Consider the following 20,256-nt stretch of genomic DNA (forward strand, 5'->3'; position numbering starts at 1 on the left):
CACAAAGGAACAGGACTTGTCTGCTGACTAATTGCCTATTAGTTAGGTGCCAATTTGTTTAGTAAAAATAGAACAACATATGGCAATATCAAGGCCAAATATCAGCAATCTCAATCAGACATTTTCCATCATATGAATTCATAATTGTCTTTTCTGACCAAACAAAAGGAAGTTGTTTATCTTATGAACCATGATTAAGGCCACAATAATCAACACAAGAATGGTGAAGTGTAAGTTGAGGAGAATAAGGGATTTATACATATACCAAAACGAGCTTCATCTTGACAGTTTCACTGGTTAGTTTTATCGTCTTACCAATAGATTACTCCAATATCTATTTAACAGAATATCGACAATATAGGGGTTTAAAGATCTTTAAAAAATGGATATAGATCCTTTCATGGTTGAGATTACAAGTAAGTTTTGAGAAATATTGTTCATTCATGACTAATAAATACTATTGTTCTTTCACGCTTCAAAATGATTCATTGTGATAGAACGGCGAAAGACATGGCTTATATGTTAACCAATATTCTTCATATTCATGAATCATGACTTAGTTCAAAAGAAAGCATGTTCTAAATTTTAAAGTCTACAATCTTGACAGTGGTTCATTATCTCGTTATGCCATGACGTAAACGCCAGAAAAATGTTCCAGTAAAATTTAGCAGACCTCTTACCTGTGATCATCCTACCAATTTGTGATCAATGTTATAATTAAGTTATTGTTAAAATTAATGTGTTGTTGTATTAATAAAAAAGTATCTTGGTTGATTCAAAAGTAGTTGGTCAAGTTACTATGTATCACTATATATTTGCTGCTGTATTGAACAAGTGAATAACAAGAAATATAAACAAACACTTCTGCTACTGAAGCAATATAGCAGCTCTTCAGTAAAAGTACTATTGTTGCTTCTTAAATTACTACAATCCATTCCAGACTTACAATCCGTGAAGTCTGAACGAGTAAGTAGAGGTTATGTGTAAGTATCCTGAACGAGTAAATTTTCCTTTATGGTAATGAACCCGTCTTCGATATGAAAAGACAAAATCCTAACCACCAGTAGAACAGGATTAGAAAAAAATCGTTCTTCATATTATATACTTCTTTCTATATGCAATTAGAGAATTCATATCTCAACAATTATCTCACTTGTGCTATGTGAAATCTCTAAGCTTTGTTTCAACATTTGAAGTTTAATTTTAGAGAGCCAACACCAGAAGACTGCACAAATGTTGCAGTCCTTACTTTATGGACAGTTAATGATAACAGTGGATGTCGAAAATTTGAATGAGTTCCCATAGTACGTAGTAGACTAAATATGTAGGCACTAAGTCTATACACTAGGCTAATGGACCTATTAAATTCATAGTTTATGAAACTAAACATTCAAAATGTGAAATCAAGTTTTTCAAGTGAGCTACAGTTTTATTTAGAAGGACAAACTTTGCCTTTGTTTTAACATCACCAAGAAATTTGGGATAAGACAAGGGGTAAAAGACAACATAATAGCAAATCCAGAAGCACAAACCAAAGATAAATCCTCTATTTAAATAAAATTGTTAACTACTTAACTGTGAAGCCACGCTTTACTTAGCATAAGCACAAAGTAGGAGTCTGAGTAAGTAATTTTCATCCTATAAAAAGCAATGATCTAATGCTCTCTAAAGCAGAACAGCTTTATAGTTTTTCCTAAAGAAGTCATTTCAAAATTTAGCAAAATCATCAAGGAATGGAACTCCAATCCAATAGATCACTTGCATTTTTCTCCATAGTGATTCTAGTACTAGCAGCTTCTTGTGATGCTGGTGGAATTGCTATTTACTGGGGTCAGAATGGAGGTGAAGGAACTCTGGCGGAAACCTGTGCCACGAGGAACTATGATTTTGTAAACATAGCTTTTTTGCCAACCTTTGGAAATGGTCAACAACCAATGATAGATCTATCTGGTCATTGTAATCCAAATGTCGGCGAGTGTACCAAATTAAGCACAGATATACAATCATGCCAAGCCAAAGGAATTAAAGTTATTCTGTCAATTGGAGGTGGTGCTGGGAGCTACTATCTTGCTTCTGCTGATGATGCTAGGCAAGTTGCCACTTATCTTTGGAACAACTTCTTGGGGGGACAATCGACAACACGTCCACTTGGTGATGCTGTTTTAGATGGAATAGACTTTGATATTGAAGGAGGAACAAATATGTACTGGGATGTTCTTGCCAAGTCTCTTTCTGCATATAGCAGTATAGGCAAGAAAGTTTACTTAACAGCAGCCCCTCAATGCCCATTCCCTGATGCTTGGATTGGAAATGCCTTAAAAACAGGCCTTTTTGACTACGTTTGGGTTCAATTCTATAACAACCCTCCTTGTCAATACAGTTCTAGTGATATTAGCAATCTTGAAGCTGCATGGGAACAGTGGACAGCAGATATCCCCGCCAAAAAGATTTTCCTCGGCTTGCCAGCCGCTCCTACAGCTGCTGGTAGTGGATTCATCCCTGCTGATGACCTCACTTCTCAAGTTCTTCCATCAATAAAAAACTCTTCCAAGTATGGTGGTGTAATGTTGTGGTCAAAATATTATGACGATCAGACCAATTATAGTTCTTCAATCAAGAGTGATGTGTGAAGTTATGAGCTATACCTCAGCCCTTATTTGTGATCAAGTATGTTGTGTCAATATACATATATATGTAATATGATAGCAACTTGTCTCTTGTGTAATTATGCTTCAATTTATGTATCTAAAGGAAAATACATAGCCACTTCAAGTTTTTGCACTCTTCATGATCCATCAATGTAAAAGACATAAAAAGAAGACAGAAAAGAGAAGAATATCATTCTAATGTGATACAGGAGCTCAAGTCAAAAGGTAAAATAACTTTAGAATTCCATAGTTGTTTTGGGTTAACTAGGATGGGTCGGATCGTTAATGGTTGGGGCCACCTGGATCAACAAATCAGTGCCATATGTTTAAAACCACACATGTGCCATCTCATAGTTCCGTTGAAAGGAGGGGCATTTTGAACTAAGAATTTAACGTTAAGGGCAATTGGGGTCCAATAGATGGAAGGAGGAGCATTTTTAACCTGAAAATTAACATTAAGAGCGATTCGGATCCAATAGATGGGATGAGGGCAAAATGTAAGCCATTTTCAATATGTATGGGGCATTTTTGACCCTTTTCCATAGATTATGTTGGTTCATTTCTCATATCTATTCCATTCTTTATGAAATGGATGCATTGATGCACATCCATTAGTTGTTATCTCATAGACAAGATAAGATATAAGTTCTGAGGAAAAACAAAGCATTGCAATAATCCACATATTATGCTTGCTTTCATGCTTCAACAGATATTGTTCATTAATGACTAAGACCAACCGTCTTCTGATTTGAGATAGAACGGTGCAAGACATGCCTTATATACAAAACAAATAATATTCATCTATGACTTAGTTCGAAAGACATCATGTTCTCAAACATAATGGCAGACCTCTAACCTATCATCACTGTTTGAAGTCCACAATTTTGACATTGCTTCATCATCGTGTTATGTACTGATGTAAACTCCAGAAGCTGCACCAGTACAATCTACCAGACCTCTTACCTATCTCCTACCAATTTTTGTGCAATGAATGTTATAGTAACTAGTAAGTTATCATCCTTAGTGCTCAGACTTCTTCTTTATCCCTCTCTTTGGTGAGTTCAGCTGAGTCTCATTGGAAGCCGTTGACTATACTAACCAAAAAATGGATGTTTAATGGCTTGCTTATGATGAGTAGAGAGAATTACATGACAAGTTAATATCCCTCTTTCGGTCCATTTCTCCATTTCGACGTTGGTTTAAAGATATTAGTTATTATCTATGCCTATTTAGTTGTACTCATCAAGTCCATTACCAGTAAGTTACAGTTTAATGAACCTTTCAACTTAGATTTGTACCAAAAACTGCAGAATCATAACTAGGTTTAGTTTGCCCAACCAAAACCACCTAATCATCTTTAACAATTCATGCCATGAGTATTGTTACTTCATTCTGTCTAAGCAAGTAATATTTCTTATAACTGGAGGCAAAGAGAATTCTGTTTCTTATAACCTATTTTCATTGTTGAAGCTACTGGTCCATTTCATTGAAGAGCTAGAATTTGGAAGAGGCACAGTTAACAAGGTTCACAGTTGTGAGCTAGTTTTATGTAAAAGGAAAAACTTTGCCTTTGTTTTAACATCAAGAGACTTTAGGAGAAGACAAGGGGAAAGAGACAACATAATAATCCAGAAGCACAAACAAAAGATTATTCATAGAATTTGAATAAAACTGAAAACTACTTAACCGTGAAGCCACGCCTTCCTTAGCATAAGCACAAAGTAGCAGTCTGAGAAAGGAAATTTTCATCCTATAATAAGCAATGCTCTAGTGCTTATCTACCAGAATTCTAAAGCAGAACAGCTTTAAAGTGTTTCCTATAGAAGTCATTTCAATATTTAGCGAACATCATCAAGGAATGGAACTCCAATCCAATAGATCACTTGCATTACTCTCCATAGTGATTCTAGTACTAGCAGCTTCTTGTGATGCTGGTGGAATTGCTATTTACTGGGGTCAGAATGGAGGTGAAGGAACTCTGGCGGAAACCTGTGCCACGAAGAACTATGACTTGGTGAACATAGCTTTTTTGCCAACCTTCGGAAATGGTCAACAACCAATGATAGATCTATCTGGTCATTGTAATCCAAATGTTGGCGAGTGTACCAAATTAAGCACAGATATAAAATCCTGCCAAGCCAAAGGAATTAAAGTGATGCTGTCAATTGGAGGTGGTGCTGGGAGCTACTATCTTGCTTCTGCTGATGATGCTAGGGAAGTTGCCACTTATCTTTGGAACAACTTCTTGGGGGGACAATCGACAACACGTCCACTTGGTGATGCTGTTTTAGATGGAATAGACTTTGATATTGAAGGAGGAACCAATCTGTACTGGGATGTTCTTGCCAAGTCTCTTTCTGCATATAGCAGTATGGGCAAGAAAGTTTACTTAACAGCAGCCCCTCAATGCCCATTCCCTGATGCTTGGATTGGAAACGCCTTAAAAACAGGCCTTTTCGACTATGTTTGGGTTCAATTCTATAACAACCCTCCTTGTCAATACAGTTCTAGTGATATTAGCAATCTTGAAGCTGCATGGAAACAGTGGACAGCAGATATCCCTGCCACAAAGATTTTCCTTGGATTGCCAGCAGCTCCTGCAGCCGCGGGAAGCGGATTCATCCCTGCTGATGACCTCACTTCCCAAGTTCTTCCTTCAATAAAAAACTCTTCCAAGTATGGTGGTGTGATGCTGTGGTCAAAATACTATGATGATCAAACCAATTATAGTTCTTCAATCAAGAGTGATGTCTGAAGTTCTGAGCTATAGCTCAGTCCTTATCAGTTTACTATACATATATAATATGATGGCCTGTGTAATTATTCAATGTGTTATATCATGTATATCTAAAGGGAAATACATTGCCAATTAACTTGTGACTTTTAAGTTCTGTCCATAATCTATCTCATTGCTGCTGAACCTAACACATAAGACTATTTTTTGTCATTTTCCAAGGGTTTTTTTCCCATTATCATGGCTCAGAGAACATTTCATTTTGAATGATATTTGTATTTAGTAAGTGCGATTACAAATCACGTTGAATGTAATTTATAGGCAATTTTAACTAAAAGAAATTATATATGAATACAACTTATAAATCCGTATACTGAATACGATTTTAAAATTTTATTAATATTATTTGGTACGAAATATCATTTGCTATTATTACTTAATATTCATATGAGCTTGATTGGTATTCTTAAGATGAATGTGATCCGATCGAGGAAGAAAGTATAATCCCATTTTAAAGTTTCATTAACTTCGTTTATAACGGTACTTAATATTTGTGAACATTTTTTCAAGATATTTACGTTGAAAAAAAAAAGTCTTAACTACTAAAATATCTCCTTCATCCACCAATAGGAGAATTTTCTAGCGGATCCAACTCCATAACTATATTTCAACTATCCAATTGGAAAATATCTAACTAAATTCTTCCAAAATCTAATCTCCGATGGCCACTCTTTTACCGTCGCTGGAAATTTCATCATTCCCCGCCGGTCGCCTTCCTCTGAGGATTTCTTCCTACTTAAACCCTAGAAATGCTCAGAAGCTCACGGTTTCTAGGTGTGGAATTAGAGGTGCTAGGGTTAAGGTTTATTCGTATGTGAAGGATTTGGAGGAGTTTCCGTCTTTGAATTCAGAGAATAATTTGGGGTTTTACGCACAGTTCTCTGCCCATGTGCAGACTAGCACGTCGTTGTCGTCGTCGATTGAGGTGAACGAGGAAGAGGAGGAGGAGAAGCGGAATTACTATCTGAATACGGGTTATGCTATTCGGACTATCCGAGAGGAGTTTCCTTCCCTCTTCTATAAGGAGCTAAGCTTTGATATCTACAGGTTTGAGTTGTTAATTATCCATTTTTGTTGTGATTAGGTGTTGTTGATAATGATGTTATTTTTCTTTTTAAATATCCCTGATTTCTGACCTAATTCAGCTTATTTTAGTTGCGCAAACCTTAGCTACTCTCACGTCAATAGGTTGACAATTAGTATAAAAAAATAGTGTAATTATGATGAAACATGTGTACTGAAGCCAAAATGGGCATGAATGGAGTGGAATTGATACATCAGGTTCCTATAGCTGACCTTAACTATTTCGGAACTGACACGTCAGTAGATTGATGCAGGTGATGATCTGGTTGTCTTGTTCTAGCAATAACACCAGATATGAGAAACAAAAATTTTGAGTTTTTTTAGATTTGGGTGAATTGCAGAAAGAATCATTAAGCTGTTTGAAAGTATCCACAGAACTTAAGGATGGTGAGATTATCTACCCCTTCTTTTTCAATTAAGGGACTGTTACATTTGTTTGAGGAACTGCAACAAGGGAAAGAAACTTTTCTATGAAAAATGTGACCAAGAGTATTTGGAAAATGTCAATATTTTAAGATCCAAGTGAGAAGTGACTCAGAGTCTTAGACAACTATTAATGGAGGAGCATTTGCAGAAAGTAGACGCAAAAAATGTTCAGCGTTAAGTCGCCAAAGCAAAATAAAAGAAATAAGTTTTATTATTTAGAAGTAGCACCATAATTTACAGTTCTTATTGGTTCAAATTGTAGTTTTCAAGTTTCAAGATCGAGCATAGGCAAATAATGAAAACTGAAATAGTCATATCTTTTGAAACTCAAGCTCCCTATGAAAACAAGAATTTATATGAGAAGGGGAGAAGTAAACAGTCACTTTTCCCATTTTAAGTCATTCATATGGTTCTTGTGGAATATCATTTTGATGGCTCTTTCCTTCTTATTTTGTTTGAAGATTTTAGATTGCGAGGATTGACTAATGGCTTAGTGGGTTAAAAATGCTATTTTGATTTTTGGGATAGTTAATTGTGATTTGCTGCATACTGCAGTTCACTTTCAGTAATTGTAGCAGTTGAACTCAGTGCTTTAATTACAAAAGTCTTAAGGACTTTGGACTTCTGAACTGGGTTGCCTAAACTGAGTTTTCTATTATATGAGCCATTTGGAACATTACACCTTTGATAATTGAACCATTTGGAATGTCCTTAGTTTCATAGGGAGGATCATATAGATTCTAGTTGGATCATGACAAATAAGTGTTCTTCCAACACATATTTGCAAACAAACATCTATCATGGTAGTCCTTTCCCTGGAGAATACGGGGAATGGAATTGATCATGTTGGGTGAATTTTCATGTTGTGGGATCATGGCGGGTGCGCAATAGCTGCTTTGCAAACCATTGTGATTTGTGGCTTCACACGTCTCGCTTCCATCCAGTAATCCACAAAGAGACTTCCTAGGGCTTGAAGTATCAAAAGAATGATCTCTTTCACATGTTCTATATTCTTCTTTTAAACTGACTTGCATCCAACTATCTTGGGTTGAGCAGTTGTTCTCATTGTTGTTGATAGTCAGTGGGCAGGCTAGGCCCCTTTCTAGTAGTTTACTTCAGAGGTTACATAATTAGGATGTAATTACAACTTTAGATTATTATTATCTAGATGCTGTCTGAACAGTTTTAAGGAAAAACAATACAGTAAATTTGCGTTAATTAACAATGGTTAAGTGATAGGAGTTTGTGTAAACACATGTTATGCATTTATTAGTGCGGTGTAAACACCCGGTGCGGGTAAGTTTTTACCCTTAATTATTTTGCTCCACCTCCTTGGATGCTGTATGAATTGCATATGCATGTAATTGTGCACTTAATTTAGTTGTGAATTAATGCAAGTGTGATGACATTGTACCGAATTGTGACTTCAGTGAAATAACGTTTGAGGTGCTAATGGTGCTCTTTCGTGCTCTACAGGGATGATATTGTCTTCAAAGATCCAATCAACACGTTTACTGGCATTGATAATTATAAATCAATCTTCTGGGCCCTACGATTCCATGGTAGGATGTTATTTAGGACCTTGTGGATTGACATTGTTAGTGTTTGGCAGCCAGTGGAAAATTTGATAATAGTTCGGTGGACTGTTCATGGCATTCCCCGTGTTCCATGGGAGAGCCACGGTCGGTTCGATGGCACTTCAGAGTATAAGCTTGATAAAGATGGGAAGATTTATGAGCACCGGGTTCACAACATTGCTCTGAATGCACCTCCAAAGTTCCATGTACTTGCTGTACAGGAATTAATTGAATACATTGGCGGTGCCTCAACACCAAAGCCTACTTTCTTTGAAATCTCTTCCCCTACCTCGAGAAACATTGCTCCAGTATTGAAATTTCCATGGCTGAGGCGGCACCTGGGCTCAATTCTCGCCTCCATAAAGAGAAATGAGGAGGAACAATCAGACCACCAAACGTAGCAAGTGAAGTGCCCGAAAAATTTGGCGCATTTTCGCTCTAGATTCCAAAATCGAATAATCCATACATACAAGTATATATGTACTAATATACTCCTGCAGGCAGAAGAACATATCTGGAGTTTTTTCTTTCTTTCTTCCAGGAAGACATCTACTTCTCTCTGCTGTATGCTTCATTTGAGCTACAGCTACTGGCTTGTGTTTGTAAAACTCAGAATGTTGTACATATGTGTATAGTATATAGCATACCACGTGGTTGCTTTCGCTTCGAAGTGTTTGCTCTGCATTTTGTGAAGTACTACTCATCCCTGTCAATTATATACTACAACATGTCTTCTCTTTCTAGCCAATTTAAACTAAGGAATGACTGATTCGACACTCCATCCTCCTGGGGTCCCTTCACTGTTAGCCATATTTGGACAACCCAACTTCGATCAGAGACACCTAACAATTCACTGTTAGATGTAGAGCCCTGCATTTGCAAGTTGCAACATGTATGCACTTCAACTTATATATAACACTCTAATTCTGCTCATAACAAAAGGTCAGTTCTGTTCATAACAGTCAAATTAAAGTAAAAGATAAATATTTCTGTACGGTTAATCTTGGTACTAAATTATTTACATTTAGAATAATCTCAATGTTTGATTACCGAATAGTAGGTAATTATTAAGTGAGGCTTGCTCAAGTGGTTGAATATCTCACCATCAGTGATAGAGGGTAAGTGAGAACACTATTGATCCTTCACCATCAGTGATAGAGGGTAAGTGAGAACATTATTGATCCTCCGGGAGATTTGGGTGGGAAAAAAAAATAGTAGTACTTATGTAACTAGCCCAAACAATAAATGGAATTGCGTAGCATGATTGTTTACATAAGTAGAAAAAAGGTTAGGTACCATTCTTAACATCAAAGCATTGACGTTTGACCAAAAAATTGGTTGTAATTTCTTTGGTGCTACGGAAGTCTAAAAAGCTATACAAAGAGCAAAAAACCAACAAATCAATAATGTCAAATTCCTAAACCATTAATGACTATATGAGTTAGAGCTTAATGTAAAACATAATTTACACTCAAAATTACTTTAAAAATGAACGTAGATAAATCCTACACTGAGTATAGTATAGTCAATAATTTAAAAAAGAAAATGTTTAGCATAGTTGAGTCAGTCAAATTACATTGCATTCAATGTTACATTCAGAGTGATTAATAATTGAATTTAGGTGTATTAAATGTGAAGAAGGTTAGTTGAATGTCGGGGTGCTTTTAATGTTCCTATAAACTATAGGGGTGTTAATGATAATTCAATAAGTAGCTTCCCCAACTAGCTTATATGGGCATGTTAGCCATGTGGAGGTGCTCTAAAGACGAAAACGACATATTCCTCTTCACCTCATAAATAATAATATTCCATTGATTCATTCATCTTAAAATACAATAAAATGTGAAATACATAGAGTCAAAGACCAAGACAATCCATAAAAAAAAAAAAAAATTAAACCTATTTAAAATCATATGAAAAGTGTTATAAATCAATTTTGATATTAGAAATACTTAAAAGTTAATTATTTAAACGCTCCAAACAATAAATTGAATTCGAACAAAGTTAAAGAGAAATTATTTTTATTGCTTTCCCAATTCTCGACTCTTTCTTTCTCTTGATTCCCATCGAGAATTTAATCATTGGATCGTACTAATTTCATATGGATCAATACTTGGAAGCGCACAAACTTATAATCAAGCAAATGTATAACAACTATCACCATCCCAAGCAATAAAACAAAATCGTTATAACTATATTATTAGTTACTCCCTCTGTCCCAATTTATATGACTCACTTTCCTTTTAGTCAGTCCCAAAAAGAATGACACATTTCTATTTTAAGTAACAATTTGCCTATGAAATGTCTTTTTTACCCTTAATGAAATGATTTACAACCACACAAATTTCTATCATTCATTTTGGACCACAAGTTTTAAAAGTCTTTCCATTTTTCTTAAAGTTTGTGCCAAATCAAAGTACATCACATAAAATGGGACGGAGGGAGTACTATTTACTAGCACATAAATAACTACGAATGACACTTCTCAGTTAACTAGTACTTCCTCCGTCCATCTTTACTTATTTAGTATATTAAAAATAGTTGTATAATTTTACTTGTTCAACTTGAAAAATCAAGAGAATAATTAACATTTTGTGTCTATTTTATCCTTGTTATTAAATATTAGAGTGTGTCAAGTCGAACATGAACAAGTAAAAGTAGACGGAAGAGAATATTGATAATCAAGTACTACTAATTATATTAGATTGCATAATTAAACCTTCATAATTAATATTTGTAGTACTTATTATTTAATTTGGTGAAAAAGATGGTGATGATTAATTTTTTGAAATTGAGGTCAATGTCAAGGTGGGAGGAGCAGCAGAGTATCAGTTGAACCACCTTCTTATCTGCCTACAATAAATACGACGTCATTTTCACTTGCAATTAACTCCTTCAAAATTCCAGCAATAATAAACAATTCCCGGGATTGCTTCACTCACACACACACTCCTCATAAATTCTCCTACCGCCACCACATCCACCTTCCACCGCCGTGCCCTACCGGAACCCTCCTTTTCTTGACTCCTAATCCATCTCCAAACAATTATTCTTTCTGTAGTTACAACTTTTTTTAATATAAAATGTATATCCATATGATTTGTTGATCCACTAATCTGGAAGGATTTTTTTTTGTTTGTGGAGAATTTGTGCGATTTTTGGAAGAGAGGAGTTATGGAAGTGGAACACTTGAAGCTTGGAAATTCTCCGGCGATGACGTTTGATGAAGTGTCAATGGAGCGAAGCAAGAGTTTCGTTAAGGCATTACAGGTTTTCGCTACTTCTTTCTCAATCTCTTTTGCTAAATTTGACATCAGATCTGGTTATTGTTCAGTGATTGTTAGTATGATATTAGTTGTTTTGTAGCTTCGAATATTTTATCTATTTAAATAATAACGGTTGACTTTGCAATGTAAATTTTCGTCTGTGGTGCGAAAAGCTCAAACCATAAAATAAGTTGATGATAGCTCAGTTGATGGAGGATACTCTTTACAAGTTCAGATTACCTTAAATCTGACTGACTCAGGGTGTTCTTCGCTGTTTAGTTACTTGTATGTATCATGTGTAGAGACTTTTAGCTACAACCATTTTGCAAAGCTTAGCTGGTTCAAAGTTAGGCTAAAAGATGAGGGTTGTGGTAGGTTGATGGCTAGTATTTCCTACAGCTATGGTCATCTTTTGAATTCATTGGGACATGTTAAAAAATGGGCTTAAATAGAATGAATGGGTTCATAGAACTGGCAAACCAACTTCTTCTTTTTTAGGATTGAGGACTTTTTGGTTGATTGATATTGATACTATTCTGATAAGTGATTGATTGGTAGTCATAATATAGGTTAGCCCGATGCACTAAGCTCCTGCTATGCATGGGGTTCACGAAAGGGCCGGATCACATTGGGTCAATTGTATGCAGCCTTACCTTGCATTTTTGCTAGAGGCTGTTTCCATATTAACCATTTGTCAACCTTTGCAAGAACTTTGTTCTAACTCAATGATCACGTGTTGCCTGTCTCATATCTCAGGAGCTCAAGAACTTGAGGCCGCAACTCTATTCTGCTGCAGAATATTGTGAAAAGTCTTATCTTCAAAATGAGCAGAAACAAATGTAAGAGTATTGCCATGAACATAATATTTTCCAGTCAATTTTTCATGCTTCTTCTTGGTTTTACAGAAGTCATACCAAAAGTAGGTAGAAACAAATTATGTGCATAGGCTCTTTGATCCTTGGCTGTACGGGCTCTTTTAGCCTTCTCAGCAAGAATCTTTCCTATGCTTAGGGCAATCGCCTAAATGCTGGTAACTTTTATTTTTGGTCATGCTGTATTCTTTCGTTGCTACTTCATGCTCATACTCTAATACTACTCGTTTTCAGGGTTCTTGATAACCTGAAAGACTATGCTGTAAGAGCTCTTGTCAATGCTGTCGACCACCTGGGAACTGTTGCTTATAAGTTAACCGACTTGCTTGAGCAACAAACATTGGATGTCACAGCCATGGAGCTAAAGGTCACTTGTCTTGATCAGGTAACTTCTGGAACTTTCCCTAATACAAATTGTCTATTTGAGAATTAAACAGGATAGAACGGAACTTAGCTTTTTTATTTCAGCGACTTCTGACATGCAAAACATACACTGAGAAAGAAGGTCTCAGGCAGCAGCAGCTATTAGCCATCATCCCAAGGCATCACAAGCATTATATTTTGCCAAGTACGGCTACTTTTTAATCCTTATTGCATTTTTGTTAAAGCTCTTTCTGTTTTCTGCGGTTGTGTCCTCATCCTTTTTGCCTGACTTGCACATTTCTCTCTCTCTCTCTCATGATTGATGCACAATTAGATTCTGCTGGAAAGAAGGTGCACTTCAGCCCTCAAGTTAAGATGGATTCAAGGCAACATTTACAAGCAAGACCCCGCCTTTATCCTTCAGGTGGCCTGACTTCTTGATGATACTCTCTCGTTCTCATATTCTCTTTGGCATTGTATCTCGTCGTTCTTATCATATTTCCTAAACTAGGTACTCCTGCTGCAAAAACTCTCTCTTGGCATCTGGCAACAGAAACCAAATCGACATTGAAAGGGAATTCACGTACTTTTATGAGGTTAGTGGTGCTATTGATCTTGAAGCTTTGAAAAGGAGATTACTATCATTTTCTCTGGATAATATTCTCAAATAATTTGTAGAGGTTGTAGAAAACTGATTTTTCTTTACATTTGCAGTCCTGAGGAAGCAAAAGTTTCTGAAAAAGCATCTGCCGCGTTCAACTTGTTAGGTACGTGAAGGTTCCATGTTCACTTTCTCTTTCTGTAATGGTGTGTTAGACTCATGGCTTCTCACTGTCAATTTTCATTTGAGCAGATGAAGAGAATACCCGGAAGAAATCATATGTAGCCCGTCCTCCGTCACCCAATGTTGGTCCTGCATCAAGTCTAGCTATGCAAACATTGGGGGTCACACGGCAGGTAATGCCAAATGCATTAATTGGAAGAACAGTTCCATATACTATCTGTATCTATCTCAAAATAAATATATTATGCTATCTGTTCCTTATATTACATGCTATCTGTCCCGAAACTGCACCAAGTGTGTTATATGTCAGGTGCTTATAGAACATCTTTATATAGCTGTCAATCCTGTTATCAGACACATCAACTTGCCCATCTTTCACTGATTATTTACCTCCTATAGTACTTAACGAGTGGTTTAGAAGAAACTGATGTTGATCCACTTCCTATACTTCCGTAAGTAATAGAGGAAGATTGATGATGATCATAGCTGTCATTGCATAAATTTTGTGCTAGTAGTAACAAAATGTATCAATTTCAGCTTTCTTTTTATCTTTCTGTTTACTTCGACTGTTGTCTATTTGCTTACATATCAAGTGAGTGATCACATGTTATTCGTCTAACATTGGCAATGCAATTAACAAAGGGGTCTAACCAAAATGTCTATGATGCTATAGGCAGCATGATCTTGAATGTTGAGCTCAAAGTTTGTTCAGAAAATTTTACACCTACATAAGTAAATTCTCCTTTGAAGGCTCTAAGCAGTGGTCAGAACTGATATTTATATATGTGTTAAAATTTCTGTTTTTTCTCCAAACATTTGGTTTGGCTTGTTCCCCTTGTGGGGGATATAGAGGGGACCAGGGATTTTGTTCTTTCTTTCTTTAGCTATTTAAATCTGTAATTTTGTTGGTTCTTCCTCCTTTTCATTTCCCTCGACAGCATTGCATGACAGGTGAACAGAAGGGTTTAGTTTGATTCATCGTAGAGGTATCTGGATTTTAACCCAGGTTCATCCTTCCCCTTTTTTTAAAAGCATCACTTGAAGGGTGGAAAACTAAAACTAGAGAAAGAATATACAAATTATTTCATGAATATACATTTATTCTCACAGTTGTCATTTTTATTTACTTCCAGTCTGCGGTTTGCCTTTATAATCAAATAAGTATTTTTACCAACCAACAAACAATATGACCAATAATTTAAAAGATATGTGTGCTTGTTATACAATGTATTATTTTCTAGAGGAAGTTAATGGGCCCAACTTTTTCCACTTCACTATAACTTTTCTTTATCTACCTTGATATGCGATAACTGTGGAATTTCAGAATAGGAAATATAATTCAGTGGGGAGAGTATTAGACAACTTAGTGAATATATAGACGTGAGTATCATTGTTTAACATTGCTATCTGAGGATCATAAGATCATTGAAATATGAGCATCCATGTAATTTAGTCAAAGTTTTGCAATCTGCCAGTATACTTGTTAATCAATCAGACAACTTAACAATTAACAATGTTTCAATTAGTTAGTTTCATCTCTCCAAAAAAAACTAATTCCAAGAGGTAAAGTATGCACTTTTTGTGGTCTGCCATTTTGTTTCATCTCTTTTGATGTAAAACATTTGTGAGAGTGTCTGTCTATATGCGTAGACAGTTTGCCTCTTCTCTTTTTGTGGTCTAATTTTATATATAAATATCTTGTATGTTCTGAAATTTTGGTTTGTATTGCATCATTAATATTGAACCTTGTTTGGTCTTAAAGTTTGTTTGAAGTTACGTACTTTGCTTGTGGAGCATATAATAGGACCAAACCGCGATTGCACGTCTGAATTGCTTTCTTCTCTCAAATGAATTTTCGCCTTTGCAGGGTACCCTGGAGGGTAGCAAACCTCTAACACCATTCAGATCATTTGATAATCCAAGGCGGGATATTATCCGTGCACCTAATCGCAGCAGGAGTATGCTCTCCGCTTTCTTTGTCAAGCACAAGACAACTAAGTTGAAGACCAGTGCTGTGTCGTAATCTAGGCTAAAATGAGAGCAGGAGGTGCATCCATCTAACTTTCCATATGTAAAAGAGTTGTACTAAGCCATCACCTGGAGAACAACTATTTTTAGGATCATTCACTAGTATCGCAATCATAGGCTATTTGTTTGGATTGAGAATCAATAAAGAGCAGTGTGTATATTTGTAAGGTAAAAAAGATGTTAATATCTGTCTTCTTGTAGAACAAATTATTGGAAAAATAATTCTCTAGCTGCATTGTCCAGTATTCTTAAGCTGAGTGATCAAATCCTCAACCGTTGCATATCACTCCCGTTTGGATGATCTCGTGGGAAAAATTCCGATTAGTTCTTTAAAAAATCTTTTCCATATAAAAATAACATAAAAACATATTTATAGAGTATTTGTTATTTTCTCGAAAGCTTATGTATTTATTTAAATAGATAAATGAGGATTTAAATTTTTCATCTTCATTTCTTTGGAACTGAGACGTAATTATTTTGTCGCAGTTCTATCTGATTATACATGTAATGTAAACATCACCTAATAATAACTATAGTTAATTGTTATAAAAATGAGATTGATTATGCGAAAACTGAACTTTTTGCATACCAAGACTATTTAAACAAACCGATGGAGGAAAATATAGAATATATTTATATCAGTGTATATAGAACTAATCTCTTTTATATAATACCTCGAGACAGCATTGAACTGAAAACTTCTATCTATAAAATCTGATTGAAGTATCAAACAAAACAAGAATTCCATAAAATATTGGGTTAAATGGCAAATTAAAAAAAAAAAACATCTCAACTACTCTATTTTTTTTGTGAGTTTCATACTTTAACTATCGATTATTTCTTTTATAGATGTGTATTGTCACTACTTTGGAAATAGACAACAAGCATGTGTAGGCAGATTCAACATATTGTAATAGTTGATGATGAACTTCAGGAAAAAAAAATTATTCCATTTATGTAGATAAATAGAATAATGAATAGTTAAATTATGAAATTCATGAAAAATATAATAGTTTAAGTAGGTTTTTCGCAGTTAACTCTAAAATATTTTTTTAAAATTTTTTCTCTTCCTCCTTTGGCACTCACCGTCACTGGCACACCCTTCTACTCTTGAAAATAAAAAAGTATTTTTCAAGGAAAGACACAAATCTTTTTTTTCATTTGAGGCTTTGAGCCAGCACCAAGAAATTAAACTCAACTAGTGTGGGATCCGGTTCATAGTGCAATTTGTTTTCAAACAATCCCTTCTGAGATCTGCGTCTGATCTATAGAATTTCGCCAAGTTCCTTCTTTGGAAATTGAATATCACAGTGCTAACTTCCCCTTTTTGCTAGCTCGTATCTCGCAATTCATCATATTCTTGGATTCAGTTTTGCCAAATCTAGCAACAATGTCATCAGCGTCTTTACATCAAAGACCTCTTCACAATCCTCTCACAGACCCAAATCCATTATCCCCACCATCTTCTCAAACTTCCCAAAAATCCACTTCATTTCTTCAAAGTCGCACAACCCTTTTGCTCCTTCTTTCTCTTTTGGTAATTCTCGGAGTTTTCTATCCATATATTCAGTTTCCTCAAAATGGGTTTCTGTCCTACACTTCAAATCCTAGTCCTTTTGAATCCAAGTGGCGTGACTATTCCTTGTCTAAAGCTGCAGCCTTTGTGGCCAAGAATAATACCCTTATAGTCTGTATTGTCAGTGAAGCTTACTTACCCTTCTTGAATAACTGGTTGATTAGTATTGTGAGGCAGAAACATCATGACAAAGTGCTTGTCATTGCTGAGGACTATGCTACTTTGTTTAAGGTTAATGAAAGGTGGCCTGGTCATGCTGTGATCATTCCTCCTGTTTTGGAATCCCAGGCTGCTCATAAGTTTGGATCTCAGGTACCTTTTTTTAGGAGATTTTTGCATTTGGGTTTTATTGTGTTTAAAGAACCCCTTATACACAAAAATAATAATAAATTACTTGACAGTATTCGTAATGAAGGACCGAATAGAGTACACATTTTGAGTAGCAGGTAGTTGATTGATTTACATTTGGGTTTGTTGTGTTTAGAGAGCCTCTAAAAGAATATATTGTTTACTACTTTACTTAGAATTGGATTAGAATGGGCTCAAATTAAGCAGATTATATAGAGGATGCATATTGGCAAACCTCAACTAATTTGAGTTTGGACATTGTTGATTGATTGATTTACAGCTGATTTTGTTGTATTTCCCACTGTTTTTCCATTGTTTGTCTGTGAGCGAATGTGCAAATAGATAATTGGAATTTGATTGTAGCAGCTTGGCATTATTTATCATGTTTATTTAAGCTTTTCTTAAAAATAAATTTAAAAAATCATGTAGAGTTACTGCATAATGCCTTTTCCCCCTCCATATTTTGATACTTGCAGTTTTGTAGGTAGAATGTATTTTAGAGTGACAAGATTCTTGCAATTATCATTCTTCATTATTCAGCTAGTAATGCCTTAAAATTGGAGTGCTGATGATTGAAGCTTGAGAATATCAATAATAATCATGAATGCGTTTATGTTGATCCTTCACTATCCGTCTTTAACTATCCTGAATTGTAACCTTGTAGTTTGATTTAGAGAGGAAACCCTTTTGATTAAAGAGGGAACAAGAGCTTTCTGGGATGTTGTCCTTGCTTGAGTTAGTTATTTCATTTCTGCTGAAATAACATTGATGGTTCAATTCTTTTAGGGATTCTTCAATTTTACGTCCAGAAGGCCTCGGCATCTTCTGCAAATTTTGGAGCTTGGTTATAATGTCATGTACAATGATGTTGATATGGTTTGGTTAGGGGATCCATTTCCATATTTGGAAGGAAAGCATGATATATACTTCATGGATGACATGGCTGCGGTGAGTGCTGAAAAGGATGCAAATACTTTAACTTTTCCTTGTATAGTTTCGATAAGTCCAATGGTTGGGAAGTTTTTTTTGAGAAAGGTTTTTTTTTTTTTTTTTGAGAAAGAATTGTTTGAGAAGCTAAATTAAGAATGTTATGGTGCATGATTGAATGTACTGGCTTAATTTATTGTGGTGGAAGTTCTTATCTTGCATCTTCTTGGTTCACTCTAAAATTATCTGATTTAAGCATTGTGGCAAACTACTATTTCCTTTTTCTTTTAAGTTTTAACTTCTACTCTCTTTTTTTACTTGGAAGATAGGTTATTCTCTGGTAGTAAAGATAATTTTATTTGGTTCCATCAATTTATATTTATTATCTTGACATTGTGGATTGGATTGTTAGTGATGAAAAGTCTGCTCTCTTCCTTTCTTTTGGAACACCAGGTAAAACCTCTGAATCACTCTCATGGTCTGCCACCTCCAGGGAAGAAGGGCCGGCCTTACATCTGTAGCTGCATGATCTATGCGCGACCCACCGATGGAGCAAAACTCATTATGAAAAAGTGGATTGAGGAAATGCAGATTCAACCATGGTCCAGAGCAAAGAAATCTAATGACCAGCCTGCTTTCAACTGGGCATTGAATAAAACTGTTGAACAGGTGTGTTACTTTCTTTTTATTTCATTTTCTACTTCCATGCCTCAGCACCTGCTGCAAGAAACTTCATTTGTGTTGGAATACCTTGTTGCTTTTTCACTTCATGACTTATAGGCGTTGGTTCTTCCATGGGTCATTGAGTGGTTTCAGTAGGACATGTTAAAAATGCCAGGCTTGTTTCAGATCCAAAATTAAGCATGATCAAAACTTAGAACTTAGCTAGTTTCTCAATTAGCACTGTTATTCTTTGAAGCCCAATGATTTAGGAAGGTATAACCAGCCTTTATGTTTGTAACCTCTCCCTTTCTTCTTTTATCCCTTGTATTTACCCCCCATATTTTCTTTGTAGCGTGTCCCTGTTGGCTGAATACTTATAGGCTGAGTTTTATGTGATTGAGGTTGAAGAAGTGATCTGAAAATTTGATGTACGAAAAATAATCTGTTCAATACAGTTGCTTGGATCTCGTTTTGAAGGAAAATTAATTGATTGTGGAATTAGGCAGTATTTCTCAAATAAATAAGCTGCTATTTTCTTTCTGCTATTTCATAATTATTGCTATTTTAATGCTTCATAAAAACCAAGCAATTACTATTTTAATGATCTGCACCAATTTTGCTCATCTATCTTTTCCAAAAGGGAAAAGGGCCTGATATACCCCTCAACTTTGTCATTTGGAGCTGATATGCCCCTCGTTATGAAAGTGGCTCATATATACCCTTACCGTTATACAAACGGCTCACATGTACCCCTACCGTTACAAAATTAGCTCACATAGACCCTTCATTTAATGGAAGTGAAAAACTTAGTTTTAAATTTATATTTTTTATTTTTTATTTTCTTAAAAATTATTTAGGGGTATATATGATTCTTCTAGCAAAGTTCAAGGTATATTTTAAT

At 35.4% G+C, this 20,256-nt stretch overlaps 5 protein-coding genes across 5 annotated transcripts in view; all 5 read left to right on the top strand.

Moving 5' to 3' along the window:
* LOC102589707 (acidic endochitinase-like) lies at window positions 1-2,755 on the top strand. Its single transcript, XM_015312090.1, has one exon. The coding sequence runs from the start codon at window positions 1,734-1,736 to the stop codon at window positions 2,628-2,630; it is 897 nt and encodes a 298-aa protein (XP_015167576.1). The 5' UTR covers window positions 1-1,733; the 3' UTR covers window positions 2,631-2,755.
* Window positions 2,756-4,506: 1,751 nt separating this feature from the next.
* Window positions 4,507-5,452, top strand: LOC102590039 (acidic endochitinase-like). The gene has a single exon (XM_006339584.2). It carries the CDS (start codon window positions 4,507-4,509, stop codon window positions 5,401-5,403), a length of 897 nt encoding a protein of 298 aa, XP_006339646.1. The 3' UTR covers window positions 5,404-5,452.
* A 420-nt stretch (window positions 5,453-5,872) lies between these two features.
* LOC102590352 (uncharacterized) lies at window positions 5,873-9,198 on the top strand. The gene is made up of 2 exons (XM_006339585.1): window positions 5,873-6,489; window positions 8,428-9,198. Exons 1-2 carry the CDS (start codon window positions 6,104-6,106, stop codon window positions 8,927-8,929), a joined length of 888 nt encoding a protein of 295 aa, XP_006339647.1. The 5' UTR covers window positions 5,873-6,103; the 3' UTR covers window positions 8,930-9,198.
* Window positions 9,199-11,321: 2,123 nt separating this feature from the next.
* LOC102590702 (protein ABIL1) lies at window positions 11,322-16,086 on the top strand. The gene is made up of 9 exons (XM_006339586.2): window positions 11,322-11,798; window positions 12,551-12,633; window positions 12,901-13,051; window positions 13,135-13,234; window positions 13,364-13,453; window positions 13,541-13,625; window positions 13,744-13,796; window positions 13,883-13,986; window positions 15,681-16,086. The coding sequence occupies exons 1-9, from the start codon at window positions 11,703-11,705 to the stop codon at window positions 15,834-15,836; spliced, it is 918 nt and encodes a 305-aa protein (XP_006339648.1). The 5' UTR covers window positions 11,322-11,702; the 3' UTR covers window positions 15,837-16,086.
* An 822-nt stretch (window positions 16,087-16,908) lies between these two features.
* LOC102591057 (UDP-D-xylose:L-fucose alpha-1,3-D-xylosyltransferase MGP4) overlaps window positions 16,909-20,256 on the top strand; it is a 5,547-nt gene continuing 2,199 nt past the window's right edge. Inside the window, exons 1-3 of the mRNA XM_006339587.2 lie at window positions 16,909-17,729; window positions 18,552-18,713; window positions 19,146-19,361. Coding sequence (XP_006339649.1) covers window positions 17,232-17,729; window positions 18,552-18,713; window positions 19,146-19,361 — 876 coding nt within the window. The 5' untranslated portion in view covers window positions 16,909-17,231. The remainder of the gene's footprint in view (window positions 17,730-18,551; window positions 18,714-19,145; window positions 19,362-20,256) is intronic.

This window comes from Solanum tuberosum, unplaced genomic scaffold (assembly GCF_000226075.1).
Source record: "Solanum tuberosum cultivar DM 1-3 516 R44 unplaced genomic scaffold, SolTub_3.0 scf00010, whole genome shotgun sequence".
Classification (NCBI taxonomy): domain Eukaryota; kingdom Viridiplantae; phylum Streptophyta; class Magnoliopsida; order Solanales; family Solanaceae; genus Solanum; species Solanum tuberosum.